This window comes from Scomber scombrus, chromosome 12 (assembly GCF_963691925.1).
Source record: "Scomber scombrus chromosome 12, fScoSco1.1, whole genome shotgun sequence".
NCBI lineage: Eukaryota > Metazoa > Chordata > Actinopteri > Scombriformes > Scombridae > Scomber > Scomber scombrus.
Genome location: NC_084981.1, coordinates 20356741 through 20372346, shown reverse-complemented (window position 1 = coordinate 20372346; position 15606 = coordinate 20356741). Strand labels below are relative to the sequence as shown.

At 40.1% G+C, this 15606-nt stretch overlaps 1 protein-coding gene across 2 annotated transcripts in view; it reads left to right on the top strand.

Annotated features, from left to right (window-relative positions):
• LOC133991594 (equilibrative nucleoside transporter 1-like) overlaps positions 1-15504 on the top strand; it is a 37839-nt gene extending 22335 nt beyond the window's left edge. Inside the window, exons 1-13 of one of the 2 annotated variants that reach the window (XM_062430052.1) lie at positions 1610-1658; positions 2149-2240; positions 2378-2459; positions 4267-4430; positions 5227-5366; positions 6766-6900; positions 8123-8220; positions 8522-8603; positions 9214-9299; positions 9733-9841; positions 10737-10822; positions 12359-12558; positions 13275-15504. In XM_062430052.1, the coding sequence (XP_062286036.1) occupies positions 2212-2240; positions 2378-2459; positions 4267-4430; positions 5227-5366; positions 6766-6900; positions 8123-8220; positions 8522-8603; positions 9214-9299; positions 9733-9841; positions 10737-10822; positions 12359-12558; positions 13275-13386 (1323 nt within the window). In that variant the 5' untranslated portion in view covers positions 1610-1658; positions 2149-2211 and the 3' untranslated portion in view covers positions 13387-15504. Of the gene's footprint in view, positions 1-1609; positions 1659-2148; positions 2241-2377; positions 2460-4266; positions 4431-5226; positions 5367-6765; positions 6901-8122; positions 8221-8521; positions 8604-9213; positions 9300-9732; positions 9842-10736; positions 10823-12358; positions 12559-13274 lie in introns of those variants that run through there. The other variant, XM_062430053.1, reaches the window with a different exon arrangement.
• The last annotated feature ends 102 nt before the right edge of the window (positions 15505-15606 follow it).

Here is a 15606-nt window from a genome sequence, read left to right as displayed (position 1 = left end):
GATTTGTTAATATTATTATGTTGGCCGAGCTCTCTAGTTTTTTATCCTAGCTTGCTCCCATGGTGGATGTCTGCAAGCAAACATATTAAGACTTAATGTTTTTTGACACATACAGTCTCATGCCTGTTGGGCTTTTGTCCCATCTCACATGCCACTCAGACTCTTCTCAATCAGTTCACTATAGTTAAGATGTGTGTCACACAGCGAGCTATATAGTGTGTGTGTGTGTGTGTGTGTGTAGTTTCCTTCATATAGAGTATATAGAGCAGTCTCTGTCCTTCACTGAGAGCATACTCATGACCAAGCAGATTAACCGTGGGATTCACCATGTCTGTCAGCAACAAGTAAAATAGATGGAAGAGCTTAAACAAAAATGTATTTAACTGTGAATAAATCAAGTCATAGACGTTGGTTTTATGTTTACTGAGCGTAATTAATGAATGGGTTGTGTTTTAACAGTGTCACCACTTAAAAAGGCTGCGTTGTAATCTGTTGCTGGTCGATGCATGGTGTGCATTCTTGAGGTCTAACAGTGTTGTGTTAAATGCATTTCAATATGAATAGCAGACCGTTTAAAACCTCCATGTGTATAACATTAAATGAAGATGAAATGGGAGCAAACAAAACAGGAACGCTCACAAAGCCATTGATCAATAGCACTGGAAGTAGCTGTTAATCAGCAGCTGGTCGATCAGCACATTGAATTCAGAGCTGCTGCATTTAAGTGCTCATGATCCATTTACTTACTGAGACAACCTAAACTTTGCCCTGTGCTGTTTAGTTTGATTTGATGCCAAATTGCCCTGTTGGTTTTTTTTTGCAGCTAGACTTCTCAGAGAAAAGTAGTTGTGTTTGGAGAAGGTGTCACACAGCTATCTGAGCACATCTTCCATTACATCCGGTCAAAAAGATGCAAGGAAACAAGGGAGAGAGAGCATTAAGCATAAAGATGAAATGAAGGGCATAGAAGAAAAAGAAAGCCCAACAGACATGAAAAAAAGATAGTAATGACAGAAGTGCTGAAGAGGAACAGTGAATGAAATGAGGTGAGAAATTGGTAGAAAGTGGGGAACATGGAGGGGAAACAGAGGGCGAAATAAGGGGTACCGTGTAGATAAATTTAAAAATAGGACAGCACTTAAAGTCAGAACACATGGGGGTTTTAAAACTTGTGAAATATTGATAAGGGAAAGGTGTGGTGGAGAAATGACAAAAAAAGCAAGCCCTCAAATTCTCCTTATAGCTGTTTTTCTTTTGTGTTGTGCTTCTTGTTTCATTTTCATAGGAGTCTCGTCAAGGAAAGATCTGACCTTTCACTGTTTACAGTTTGCCTGGAATGATGGACATGTAGGAGTTGATGTCTATATGCTAAAGAGCGTCACATATGCTTGGAATGTAAAATGTAAAAATGTGTAATAAGGGTTGGGTCGTGTGGAGAAAAAGGGAGTTTGAGGCAGAGGGAAGAAGGAAGGAAGGCGGGAGGGTAGAGGTTGTACGCTGAGATGCAAAGACGAGGGGCAGGTCCAATAGGCAGCAAGACAGTTGGGTGTCCACCTACAAACCACCTTCTGTATGGTATAAAATGAAGCATGCACAGCTCCTTTGCTTCTAACCAGAGGAAAGAGGAGTCTGTTGTACCTGCTTGAATTCTGCTCTCAGTAAGTTTCATGAAAGTGTTTTTCTTTAAAGGTTAAAGGGGACAAAGATGGTTATTTTCAGTTTTTTGTGTGTATTTAAAAGAAAATGCTCTATACATATTGTAAGCTTTTTGAAGGATGTCTTGACTTGTCTGAAACTTGACCAACAAAAGGTGCAAAGTTTCCTTGAATTCCATGTTTAACGATTATTCTTGTAATGTCACTCTGTAACCTTCACAGCATCAACATCAAGAAGCAGAGGTGTTTTTTGCATGCAGTCTTTTGAATTTGGTTAGCTGACTTTAAACTTGACACGCTTGTTTAAGCTGATTTACGTTAGTTGTCTTATTTCTGTAAAGATACCATTCTGCAGCCCATTATTAGATTGCAGTGTTGGCTCATACATTCATTGGCTTATTAAAATATCTAAATAAAGAAGTGCAGATGACTGCTGATGATGTGCTAGTAAGCTCTAAGTTTTGGAAATGTGTTTGTTATCTTTGTGTTTCAGACCTGGTGCCACCCTGATTAGACCCTGACTGAACTCTTGGCTTCCACTTCCTAAAAAACAACCATGACAGCCATCAATGCGCCTCAGGACAAGTAAGAAAAACTCTGAATATTTAGTTTCCAGTGTCTGTTTTAGTTTCCGTTGTGTGATTTAGTTGTTTATTGATAGTAAGTTGAATGACTTCATTGATGTGTACTTTCATGTGAACTTTCTTTTGTCTCTTTCCCAGATACAATGCAGTGTGGATCATTTTTTTCATCTTGGGCTTGGGAACCCTCTTACCGTGGAATTTCTTTATGACGGCAACAATGGTGAGTGAAGTGTATTTTTAGGACAGTTGTAAGCTCCTCGATGGGAGAACATTTTCAGGCAAATGCGGTTAATCTCAGAAAAAAGGAAAAAAAAAGGACAGATGGAAGTGATAAGAAGAGCCCTGTTGGTGGCCTGGTGGTTAGTGATTAGCTAATTAAAAGGTTGGCCCCTACTTAGAGGAAGGTCATCTAAGTTAGAGAAAAGAAATACTGTTTGTTTGCATTTCCTCCTAAAAACCACCTGGTTTCACTCAGAATGGCTGACTTGCCTCCAGTCAGATGGATTTCCATGGCAGTGGTATATCCTCTTTAATCCCCTGCCATTATTTTTGAGGTTTAAGGAGTTAACTTCTTAAAATGTGGAATTTTAGTTTCATTATCCTGAGGGAGTTCATTTGGACACAGCCTCAGGGGGGAAGAGCTAATAACTTTCTTCCTTAAGTGGGTTATTTTTTCCCTTTGACAAAGAAAAGCTTGCCAGCCAACTTTAAAGGTTTTGTATGTAAGAATTATGAAGTCATTTACATTTATTAATCATTTTTATAACCAATGAGTGAAGAGGTTGTAACGGAAATTCAAAAATGAAACCTTCCCCAACTTTGTCAGTTATATCATCCCGTGGACTGATTCCTATGTGAAGTACTCGGGTCAGATTTTCCGCAAAAATCCAATGGATGTGACGTTTTTGCGTGCTCCTGAGTGCTTTGGCTCTCTCCTGCTAACATTAACAAACGACCAACAACAAAAACAGTGCTTTCTGAGTAGAAACACCCTGAAGATATCAGCTAGCTGCCTCTGTCGACCACAACACATTTTGCAACAAAACACTACCGCAATGATAAACCGCCCACTCCCAAAGACAAGAGATAGGGAGAGGTACATAAAACATTATTTCATCAATAGCAGAAAAAAACTCCTTAGTGATAGCAGAACATAACTTTCCCCTTTTGTTTTTTTCTGTTGGCAGTCCAAGGGTAGTAATAAGTACATATTTCACAACAAAACCGTAGTGCGTTATTTCCATAATATGATGTTTATTTGTTGAAACTGTTTTAGAGAAATGTTTGGGGGGGGTTTTCTAATATTTATTGTAACTCACTGATAGAAAACAGACAATTAGAAACGCCTCTCAGAATCAGCCTTTTGGCACAGCTCCTTTTGAGCTGTTAATTGGCTGACAGTATATTCAGTTGCAATAATATATACGATGGGGGCCAAAATCCACATTCCCCCTTCTGTGCAAAAATGTTTTCAAGATTTATCTAAAGACAATCTGACACTTGAGTCAAATCAAGTAGGTATCTTTCAACCTTACAGTCTTTTTAGTGCCAAAGTCCCATTTGTTATAACTAGACATCCACCGCAGCTCAGCAGGGAAACACAAAGAGAGAATTTGATGCTAAACAGACTGCAGAGGTGACTGATATCCACTTAATATGGCTAAACCTCATATCAGCTTCAGATAAACCTTTAAACAATTGTGTGGACACACTGTGGATTTTGGCCTCCATCACTTACATTGAAAGACCATTTGAAGGGAATTTTTTAACAGGAGGTATAATTACAGTGAAGTGATGTTCAAATGGACACCTGACTGTTGTTTTAAGACAGACGAAAAACTGTGACTAAAAAAAAACTAACTAGTGTTAACTGTCGTTATAATGTTAGAGTGACTTTGGTCGTGTTTCAAACTGTGTGCCTCTTACAGCTATTAACTTGTGGTGTTACTGTGAAAGACTGATGTGAAAAAAAACAAACCCATATAAGCATCGTGTTAAATGAACATTCCTCCATCCTCCCTCCTTAGTACTTCACCAGTAGGCTGAAGGACCTGCCCACCTCCAATCAGACGGGTAACGGGACCGCGGAGGATCGTAATGTCCTGGAGTCCAAGTTCAACAACGTGATGACACTCTGCGCCATGGTGCCTCTGCTCATTTTCACGTGCCTCAACTCTTTCATACACCAGAGGTATATAGCAAGTAAAAAAGAACCTAAAGAAACCTCATTCTTCACCTAAAGAAAGAGATAACTTGTATGTTTAAGTATGACTTAAACATACTTACTCTATGATTGCAAAATATCACCTTTTTTGAGGCAAATACTGCACCTGTGCCCTCCACTTCTTCTCTTGCTTATTGGTACCTCTTGGTCACCACATGCCACTAAGGGTAACATGATCCTGTTATACCTCCAGTATGTTTGCTTTAATCACAGCCGGATTGAAAGATCTGGGGTGGACCCAGACCAAGGCGAACTCTTTCCCTGCAACAACACACAGAGGAATGCTATTTATGTTTTCTGCCCCCCCCTTCAATCTTCTTCTTTACTTCTGTTTATCTTCTCTTCTGTTCCTTTTTTCTCGCTGTCCCTATTTTCTTTACTTGCTTTACTTTTGCTGAATTTTGTCTATTTTCCTACACCGTTTTCTCTCCAACATGTTTACATATTTTGATGAACAAATTGTGAATTGACCTTTAGTACATACTACTGGGAGGATATCTGCTACCTAAGAATAGCAATGACCCTTACTCTGTTGTAATTGGACAATTATTAGTTCACTTCTCTTCAACAATGACTGAACAGTATTTACTCTTCCATATTCCCTCTCTCTCACATCTCTCATATTTGATTTAATAAACATCACCAAATATTTCGTTACTCTTTCCTTATTTACTTTTTAAAATGGGTATGGTTTATTATCTTGACTAGTGGCTTGTGTTGGTTCTTAGTTTACTCTTTACGTCTTCACTTTGTGTCTCTTCAGGATTTCTCAGAAGCTGCGGATCACCGGCAGCCTGGCGGTCATCCTGGTGGTTTTCTTGTTGACTGCCGTGCTCGTCAAGGTGGACATCGCCCCGCTACCCTTCTTCACCCTCACCATGTTCAAAATTATCTGCATCAATTGTGAGTTTACAATACTTAACTATGAATAGATTAGAGATGAAATTTGAAATCGATTAATCAATTAGTTGATCGACAAAAATGATTTATCGATGATCAAAGCAGTTGTCAATTATTTGCGCAGCATTTTTCAAGCAAAAATGGTTAAAAAATGCTGACATGATCAGATTTCAGCATCTAAAATGAGAGTATTTGCTGCTTCGCTTTGAGTTTTCTACTTTTGATTGTACATAGACATTTGAAGATGTTCTTCTGGTAGCGAAGAAGTTGTGATAGGCATTTTTTCACTTTCATGACATTTCATACACAAAACAATTAACCGATTAATTGAAAAAATAATCACCTGATTAATTGGTTAGTTGCAGTCCTTATTCTTCAGTTGTGACTGCAGGGAAAGTCTCCCTGCCCTCTGATTGGTTGGAAAAAGCTTCAACCCGGATCAAACCAATGAAAGTCACATAGCAAAATGATATTAAAACCATTCTTAAAGCAGACTGCATGATGCCTCAAGTATTAAACTTTTTAGTTGACACAGAAGCTGCAGAAGCAATGCACAGGATAGGTTCAGCCCCCCCCCCCCCCCTCCCCCGCGTTTTTTTTTTTTGCAGCACTTTTTATCAATTTAGCTAAATAGCTTTGAAGGAAGATGACTTCTCTGTTCTCGTTTCCACACCGAACTCATGCAAATGATTATTTCCACATGTCTTCTCCCTCTTTGACCCAAAATCATCTGAATCCGGCGTGTTGTGGAAAAATCCTTGTTCATAGAGACACACACACACACACACACACACACACACACACACACACACACACACACACACACACACACACACACACACACACACACACACATTCCCTCATACCATACTGAGCTTTTGAACACATACTATAATCTCACTGCGTTTGTTTATTTACTATAACTCACTGAGCAGCAGGGATAAGCTCACCCCCTTACTTACCCCTGTTGGGCCAGTCCTGACCCCCAGGTCCTCATGAGGAACAGCCCATCATGTTTGATTTAGAGTGGAGGACATCGTGACCTCGAAGCTTTGATATCGACGTCTGCACATTCCTCATAGTGGTCACGCATTGCGCAATTTCTACAGCTAATTTAATTCCAAAGTTGCTGCATAAACTGCTATAATCCACTTGTGTGGGTGCAGTTTGTATTGACAAGCTAAAGTAATGAAAATAATAGTTGTGTAATGGTTATGTAAAGCACTTTGTTTGTCCATGTTGTTTTCGCAAAGGGTGTCATGTTGCCCTGTTTGAGGCCTGTTTGACCAGGCTGCAGTTTTCCTGCTGCTGTGGGACAACGTTTTTCTGGGTCACGGTGACACTGGTTTAAAAAATCTGATCCCTAAATATCCTCATATTGTTTTTCTCTCTTTCTCCTCAGCATTCGGGGCGATTCTTCAGGGAAGTCTGTTCGGGTTGGCGGGGATCCTGCCTGCCTCCTACACCACTCCAATCATGAGCGGACAGGGACTCGCCGGCACCTTCGCTGCTTTCTCCATGATCTGCGCTCTGGCCAGTACGTCTCACACACAAACCACAAGTACACTCTTCCATTATAACAATGCTGCATGTGCAGGCAGCGGACAAAATAACCAACCAGTGCTGTGGAAAGTTAAACTTTGTAGTGTATTTTTTCAGTAGATTCGCTGTTTGTTGAAAGATTACGACAGGCATTCTCACACAAATATGGTTCAGTTTCAGTGGTAAATTATGTTTTGATTGAGGCCGGCCAAATGAATGAAATTAAGCAAGATGTTTTTTGACTTTGGTTTCCTCGACAGAGTTGTTACGAATACAAAATTAGTTGCCTGGAAGTCGTTTTGGCACACAGGACTGTTTCCTGCCAGAGTTTTGTGCGTAACACAGTTTGTTTGCTTAGTTCTTCCAACTATGGCTGGCTGCACCAACTTTGTCAAACTGATTCTCAGTCCAAGTGAGTCAGCTACATTAATTGATTAGGCTGCGAGGGTGAATTACTGGACGTGTTTGATTTCCTAAACTCAACATTGACTTCAGTTTACAGTGCCACAGTCAAACGTTTGGTCAAACATTCCCATTCACTTAAATGAGAAAGGGTGTCCAAACCTTTGACTGGTATTATATATGTTGCCATGGGAACTGACAACATATTCAGAGATGTTCTTCTTCAGGGTTAGTGTTACTGTGATCATTTTTTTATGCAGACAGGATCTTTTCACAGGAGATGTTGCAGCATGTATTCAAAATGTTTGCTTATTTTTAAGACTTTTATACAGAGATCCTGCATTATTAAAGAAGATCTGTCACTAAACTGCCTTTGTTTGTTTTTTTACACTGAACTGTACAATGTAGACATGAAGCCGTGCTTAACATGGCGTGCCGGCGTCATGTTTAACACAACAACATCAGTTCACTGTCCCGCCATGTCGGCTGTCCCTTTTGCACAGATGTCGCTCTGACTCTGTGACTACCTCTGTAGTCGGATTATTGGCAGAGCAGCTCTGCCCCTCCGCTCTCTGTCTGCACTTTTTATACAGAGCAGCGAGGCGGAATAAAGGCACAGCATTCTCGCCTTGAACATGCTGTGTAAAAGGGGCCTAGTTTTGAGACTGTGGATTAGACTGTTGAAAAGAACAATACTGACTGAAGGACACACAAGCTGATTTTTGCTTGCAAGAATGACTGTAGAGTTTAATTAATGCCTGCAGTAGTAAAACATGATGATATATATTCTCATTCTTTCTTGTCTCTGTGTGTAGGCGGGTCGGCCCTGCAGGACAGTGCTTTTGGTTACTTCATCACAGCCTGTGTTGTTGTTCTCGTGGCCATAATGTCCTACCTCGCTCTGCCTAGGATGGTAAGGCCACCTATTCTCTAAATTAAACACAACAATATGTATTACAGACTTTGCTTTATTCTGGTCTTTTTGTCATTGTTATTTGTTTTACCATTTTCAGAAGTGCTCCACTTTTATTTGTATATACTTTTTGGAGAGCATGTTTTAGACTTGAGGTCATAGATAAGTGATTTTAGTTAGGAAATGAAATTCAATGTTTTTATTTTGTCTTCCAGTGAGATTTCACAGCAACTCCTTCATGTATTTATCTTTTCTCTCCTGGCTCAGCTCAGTGTCTCATTATGGTTATTGTCATCAACAGGAGTTTTTCCAGTACTATATAGACAGTAATGGGTCCAGACCCTCCGCTGATGAGGAGAACAAAATGGACTTGCTCAAAAAAGGTAAAAAAGCAAACAGACCTGCACAGATATTCAGTTTCAGTTTACAAAAAAATAGTACTGAAGTTGGAGCTGTGGACACATGACCATTTTTGGAAAATATTTTGGTCAAGCAAACAAGCACATTTGTTCCTAAAATCATCATCATTTGTAACTTTGATTTAATGAGAGATGCATGAGAGATGTTATGTCATGTTAGCGCTGGTGCTGCTGATCTGATTTCAGAAGCACTGAACTAAAACTTTGCAACAGTAAGAGGATCAGGATCATTTATTCTTTCACGAAAACAAATATCGTGCCCGCTGGAATGTTTTGGGTCACTGTAAAGTCTTGTCTCCTGGACGCCCAAAGGATTTTTGTCTTTACTACACATTGACCACAGAAACCAAACCCACTAAGAGGGATTGTTTCAGTTTAAGTTGCGGTGACGACTTCACTGTGACCGCAGCGAGTCCGTGGTGTTAATTACTAGTGTGTGAGAGCGTAATGGGAACCTTGGGTTACCTAACAATAGAGATCTTGTGTTTACACCCTCGCAGATATGGGATAGATTGTCTTTACTCCACGCGTCACTTGACCGACATAATGATAGAGGTGCTTGCTTGTTTCTCAGAAAGTCCAGCAGAGAAGCGGCCGGTGATGAATCTGATGGAGGAAGAACCCAAACCCAGCGTGTCTGTGGTGAACATCTTCAAACAGGTGAAATGTAACATATAAAAACATATGAATAAATGTTGAGATTATTCATTTTCTAACAAATTTTGTTTGTTTGTCGTAAATTGTGACATAACAGAAGCTGTACGTCCCCAAAAATTCCCAAATCCTAAACCATAAAGCATCACGTGTTTTTTAAGCAACCCAACAACCCTCTCAGTCTCAGATTCAGTGTAAAAATATGGAAACAAGACACCTTTGACCCTAAACTAAACTTACAATATGACACTTAATGTCAAGAGTTTTAACTCTAGATGTGTGCATCCTGTCATCCAATCACGTCAAACTTACCACCTGTAGTCCGAGATAACCTTTTTTCCATTCAAGTGACCTTTTCTTGTGCGTTTTCCACCTTCCTCCTGACAGATTAAACTGGTTACATAATATTGATTATGTTTGTCTGGTGCTCTCTAATCAGATCTGGGTGATGGCTCTGTCAGTGTGCTTCATCTTCACCGTCACCATTGGAACATTCCCGGCCGTGACTGTTGAAGTCAAGTCGACAGTAGCAAATGAAGGCGCCTGGGGTGAGTCACCATCTCCAACATCTCCAAACAAGTAACATTAGTAATCTCTGTTGGCAGGATTACTGATGTTTTACTGAACATCTGCTGTGTTTCTAAAAAAGTCTATTTAAACATTAATTCTAATATTAAAACTTCTTTTTTTTCTTGATGAGAGGATAGTGGCCTGGAAGGAAATGCTTAGCTCCCAACATCAGACAATTGGGAGCTTTGTTGTTATAATTATTTATGATTCATCACAAAAAAATGAAAATCACTGTCTCCAACTGTCTCGCTGTGTGGTAAAACAGTTTGATGATTAACCAATATACTGTTTAAAGTAGGCTTTTAATTCATATTAGTAAAAGTTAAATAAAAGTATTTTGCACTACCAGTATCACCACTTATTTTACCTTCTCATCACATACATTTACTTGGATTTAATTGTTGCTTTCAAAGTAGATCTGTGTAGTTAAAAATGAGCATGAAAGAAACCCGTAAAAATCCTGAAAGGAGTGTTTGTCTTTTAAGCAAATACAATATCTGTAACAATACTAACTAAAGTTTGCAGCTTTCTCTTTCATAGAGGAGTGAAGCTGTTGTCAGTTTGGATTCCCACGACCCAGAATCACAGCAAACAAAGTATAAAAATGTATAAAAAGTTTTCTATGTTGCTCAGTATGGTTTTATACTTTGTATCCTGTGACAGCAGCCATGATACACTGCTGTGAATCTAAGCTGCCAACTAACAGCTGCCGTCCTCCACCAAACAGAAAGCCACAAACATGGTCGGCTCCACCTTTTAAGCCCTCAGAGGGGGGAATCCTAAATACTCGAGTGTAGCTTTTTTTGTTAGGAGAACCCATCTGGAGTCCTGTCGTTGTTAACAACAGCTCTGTTTGTTTTGATCTTGTTTCAGATACTTACTTCATCCCTGTGTCATGTTTCCTCCTCTTCAACGTGATGGACTGGGCTGGCAGGAGTCTAACAGCCGTCTGCATGTGGGTCAGTAACAAGACGCTGGAGCTGAAACATAAATGACACGTCTTAATAACAGGACTGAACATCGTGAGACTAAAAAGCCTGGTCGAGCCTCAGATTTGAGCTGTTCAGTAGTTGATCAGACCCCATGAAACACGCTCCAGGTGTGCAGAGATCTGGATGAGGCTCTGAAGACCAGACTGAAGCTTTTGACAATTCTTGTAAAAGACTTTTAGAGCTTATTATAAATTTAAACTCTGATGGAACTATTGGTTTGATCAGTAATGACAGTGACCTGCGCTTCAACTGTGATCTTCACCCAGCCGTATTAACATCCAGAGCAGCTGTTTATAAACACTTTTTGCCTTTATAGAGTCTATTTTAAATGACCACGTCCAAATATTTATTGTCATCTGCTGTTTTCTGGCTCTGTGAACAACAGACACACTTTGGCTATTATGGTTACATGAAATGTTTACACGTGAATAAATCACTGAGTCATGAGGGGGAATGGTGGAAAAACATGGAGCAGTTGAGTCGCGTTTTGTTGCTAAGAACAGAGGTTTGTTTTGGACGGAGACGTGTGGGGGAGAGAGTGCCGTGTGGAGGAAGTGGTTTCGGGGGCGTTGAGAGTCAGAGGAGTGACAGATGTTTTTTTAGGGCTTGCTCCCTCATCTCTTAAAGTATTTTTACATCTAGATGAATGAGGGGAGCTGACTGAACACTGACAAGCTCTACCGCACATCTGAGCTTCATGTCCTACTGTCGGATTCAATTCAATTTCTGGCCAATTTCCACTCTGCTACAAGCTTCAATGGATTATTTTAGGTTCATTTTTTCCCCAGACGTCTGGGTAACTCATGAGGTTGACTTAAGTGCGTTTTCGGTCAGACTCTTGCGTTCAAGGATCAGATGAGTAACGTCGTCTCCTTCAGATTTTGCATTTTAAATGTCAGGTTCTTTCCTCGCAGAGCATAAATTCACTTTGTCCACAAACAACTAGTTAACAAATGAGTCTAATTTTCTCCGATCCAGAGGAAATAATCAAATTGAATCATTTCATTCTGTACAAACACAGTAAAGTTAAGAGACCCAGTCTGACCTGCGCTGGAATGTCAGAGTCTCAGCATAATTAAGTTTGAAAACCTTCTTCAGCAGAGCGTCCTGGTATTAATGCTGATAACAACAGTCAGGTGCTGCGGGACCATGTGAGTTCATTTATCATCATTAGATAAAACTGATCAGGATGCTGACAGTTTCAACTCAGGTGCTTCATGAACTTGAGTTCAGGTTTGATGGTCTTCTGTGTCTTTAAGCAACTTCTCGTTTGTCCTGATGTCTCCTGCGCTGGATCGCTTTAAGATTTTGTCACTGAACTCATTGAATTTGAAATCAAGTATACAGTTTATAGCTCATAAATCTCAAACATTGTAAAAAAGAAAAAAGGAAATCCAGATGTTTGAGTGTTACTGCTGATTGACGTGCGTGTGGTTGATGTCATCTTGTCTCTCTCTCTCTCTCTCTCTCTCTCTCTCTCTCTCTCTCTCTCTCTCTCTTCAGCCCAATAAGGACAGTATGTGGCTTCCTGTCCTGGTGCTCCTGCGTGTCATCTTCATCCCTCTGTTCATGCTGTGTAACGTGCAGCCTCGTCACTACCTCCCTGTGCTGTTCCACCACGACGCGTGGTACATCATCTTCATGATCTTCTTCTCCTTCACCAACGGATACCTGGCCAGCCTCTGCATGTGTTTTGGACCCAAGTAAGGAATTCATACATACACACTGTGCTCTCATAGAAAAGACATGTAGGACTGACACCTGTTAGTTTTGACGGATAACAATGTGAATCTCTCGGGATTTAAGTTTTTTAAAGGTGTATTTCAGCATTTCAGGTAATATAATTCATTTGTTTTCATTCCAAGAACTGTCATATCTGCACATAAAGTATAACACTGGAGTCAAGTTGGGAATTAGTTTAGCTTAGCAGGGAATCGGCTAGCCTGTCTCTGTTCAAAGGTTAAACCAAAATCTGTCGACCAACACCTCTAATTCTCAAACGACAATTCTCAGACTATGTGCAGAACAATTTCTTGGCTAGGAGCAACATTTCTAACATCCCTGCTGGTTTATGGCAACCTCGTGGTGATGACATGAAGTCTTTACTGCTGGCCAAGAAATCGTTCCATCCATAAAATCAAAAGTTCATGTTTTTACAAATTAGATACATGTCAGTAAGCTGTAGATGTGCAGGCAGATGCAGATTTTATTAGCTTTAAACGGAGCCAGGCTAATGGTTTTGCCATTTCTAGTCTTTATGTGAAACTACACTAAAACACGAGACTGAGGTCCGTCGTCTCCCCTAACTCGCATCAAGAAAGCCTCACGTTGAACTATTCCTTTATTTGAACATAAACATCATATTAAAGGTGAAGTACTCATTCCTAATGAATTTTGTCCCTCTGTTGTCTCCGTACAGGAAGGTGCCGCCGCATGAGGCCGAGACGGCGGGGGCCATCATGGCGTTCTTCCTGTCCCTCGGCTTGGCTCTGGGCGCTGCAGTCTCATTTGCTTTCCGGGCCATGATCTAAAATCTCCAGCGGATCCTCCAGTAGACGTAGATTAGACCACCACGCCCTCCATCTCTCCCAGTCACCACCTTCATGGGAGGACCTCTGAAAAACTGGACTAGCCACCGACTGAAAGTACGAGACGGCACAGCCGATTAGAGATCTCAACCTCGGTCTGTCAGAAGTAGCGATTCCTCATTCGTCACCATGGCAACAATATAAGCTGAAAACATTTTAATGAAAACTTTTCCCTCCAAACTCGGCAGCACAAACGTGTGTGCCTCTTCTGTTTCGGGGGTGGTCATTACACTCTACGTCATCGGTCAAACCGGTTATTTCTCTGAGATAAATATAAGAGCAGAGCTGCTCATCAAGTGAATCAAAACCAAAAGTTGTTAAAAAGAAAATCAGTGGTGGGCTCCTCACTTGTCATGTAGAAAATGGCAGAAAACCTTTGTGGTTCTGTGTACTTTGAAATTTTCCCAGATATCACAAAACCGGCAAATCTAGTCCAGGCAGCGTTAAAGAAGCCTCCCAGAGCCTCATTCATAAAACATTTTTTTACACTTCTAAAAAAACAATCAAAAAATGTTAGATTGTGTAATTTCTTTAGTCTTATAGAGTTCTTTCACTTTCTGTTAGTCACATTCATAGAAATCACAAGAAATTGGTTTGTATATAAAGTCTTGACATTGTTTTTATAAATGAGGCTCTCAGATGCTGTGTTTGACTCGTCCACATTCACTGTTACATTTAAATCATCAACTTATAAACTGTCAACTTTTTTTTTTTTAAGATGAATGAAAAATCCTCGACTTGGATTCACGAGCGTTATGTCACCGTGAACTGTTGCAGCTTTTTTTTTTAAAACTCCGATCAAGCCAAATACACAAAGACATGGGAAACTGATGAACTTTGAAGGGAGGTCATGACTCAGCAAACAGCTACTGTGTAAAAAAAAAAAAAAAAAATCTGCTTTGTTCCTTCACTCTGCTTCCAGCGTTGACTCGGGCCACTTCTGTGGCTTCCTCACAACAAATCTGTGATATCTCGAAGAATGTAAGAAAGGCCGGATTGGGCCTAAAATCCTGAAACCAGGGGTTTAATCTATAAATGTAGGCTTGGAAACCTTCCTGCTCAATACTAACTGTCTTAGAGAGTGATGTTTGTCCGTCTGGTAGTTTTAGATAAAGTTGTACACGCTTGGGTCTACATCCTCAGCCCACATTTGGGGGCTTTTATGTTACTGTGTCGTCCTGATAACAAAAAAAAAGCAGCTGTCAGTAGTGAGATTTTTTTTCTTTTTAAAAAATCTCACTCTCCAGCTGTCTTTGAGCTGGTGCCATTTCTCATCAGACGTATTCTCATGGAAGCTCAGTTTTATATCAGAAGTAGTTTATGGTAGTAGTAGTTTTTCCAAACTTAAATCAGTTTGTTTTTATGAATGAGGGTTTTAAAAGGCCACCTGCCTATCAGTGTTATATTTTTGTTTAGTTGCATATTTGTGGCCTATTGGTTTTTTGTTTTTAAGTCTGCTTTAGTTCACGATATTATTCATGTTACCTGTATACATCCTAACCGCCTGTTTAAAAGCACAACGTTGGTCTGTTCTTCCATACTGTGTGTTGTGGTTGGCATGGACGACTGAAATGTTACTTAACCGTATTGCAGCTTGAAACATTTGTGGTAAAAAAGTGTATTTTTAAGAATCTGGCTCCCCCTGTTGGTCATTTGTTGTAACACACCACTCAACATTTCAGCACCTGATGAGGTCGGGCGTGATCTGGCACTGAAGAAATATTTGATATGAAACATCTGGACACAGAAGCTTCATCAGGTGATACAAAGAGCTGCTGGCTTAATTCTCTGAAAGGTTTATTACAAACTGTCAGCTGATCTTTGTGCTGCTGCATGTGACTGAATAATGAAGGGACGCATGACACCATCTCAGTGTTGGTCACAAGAAAAATGCAGCAATTATATCAAACAGAGAAGCAGCAAATCCTCATTTAGGACCATGAAATGTTTGACATTTTTGTTTGAAAAATGACTCAAAAGATCAACTGCTTATTAAAACACTTGCTTCATTTCCTGTCAACTAAATACCAGACTGACTCAACATTTCAGCTTGGTAATATTACTGTACTGTTGTACTAAACAAAAAGTTAGACCTTATTTGAGACATGAAACAGAAACATTAGTACACAGATAAAAAGCTGAGGACAGACTGTCGCCTGTCGA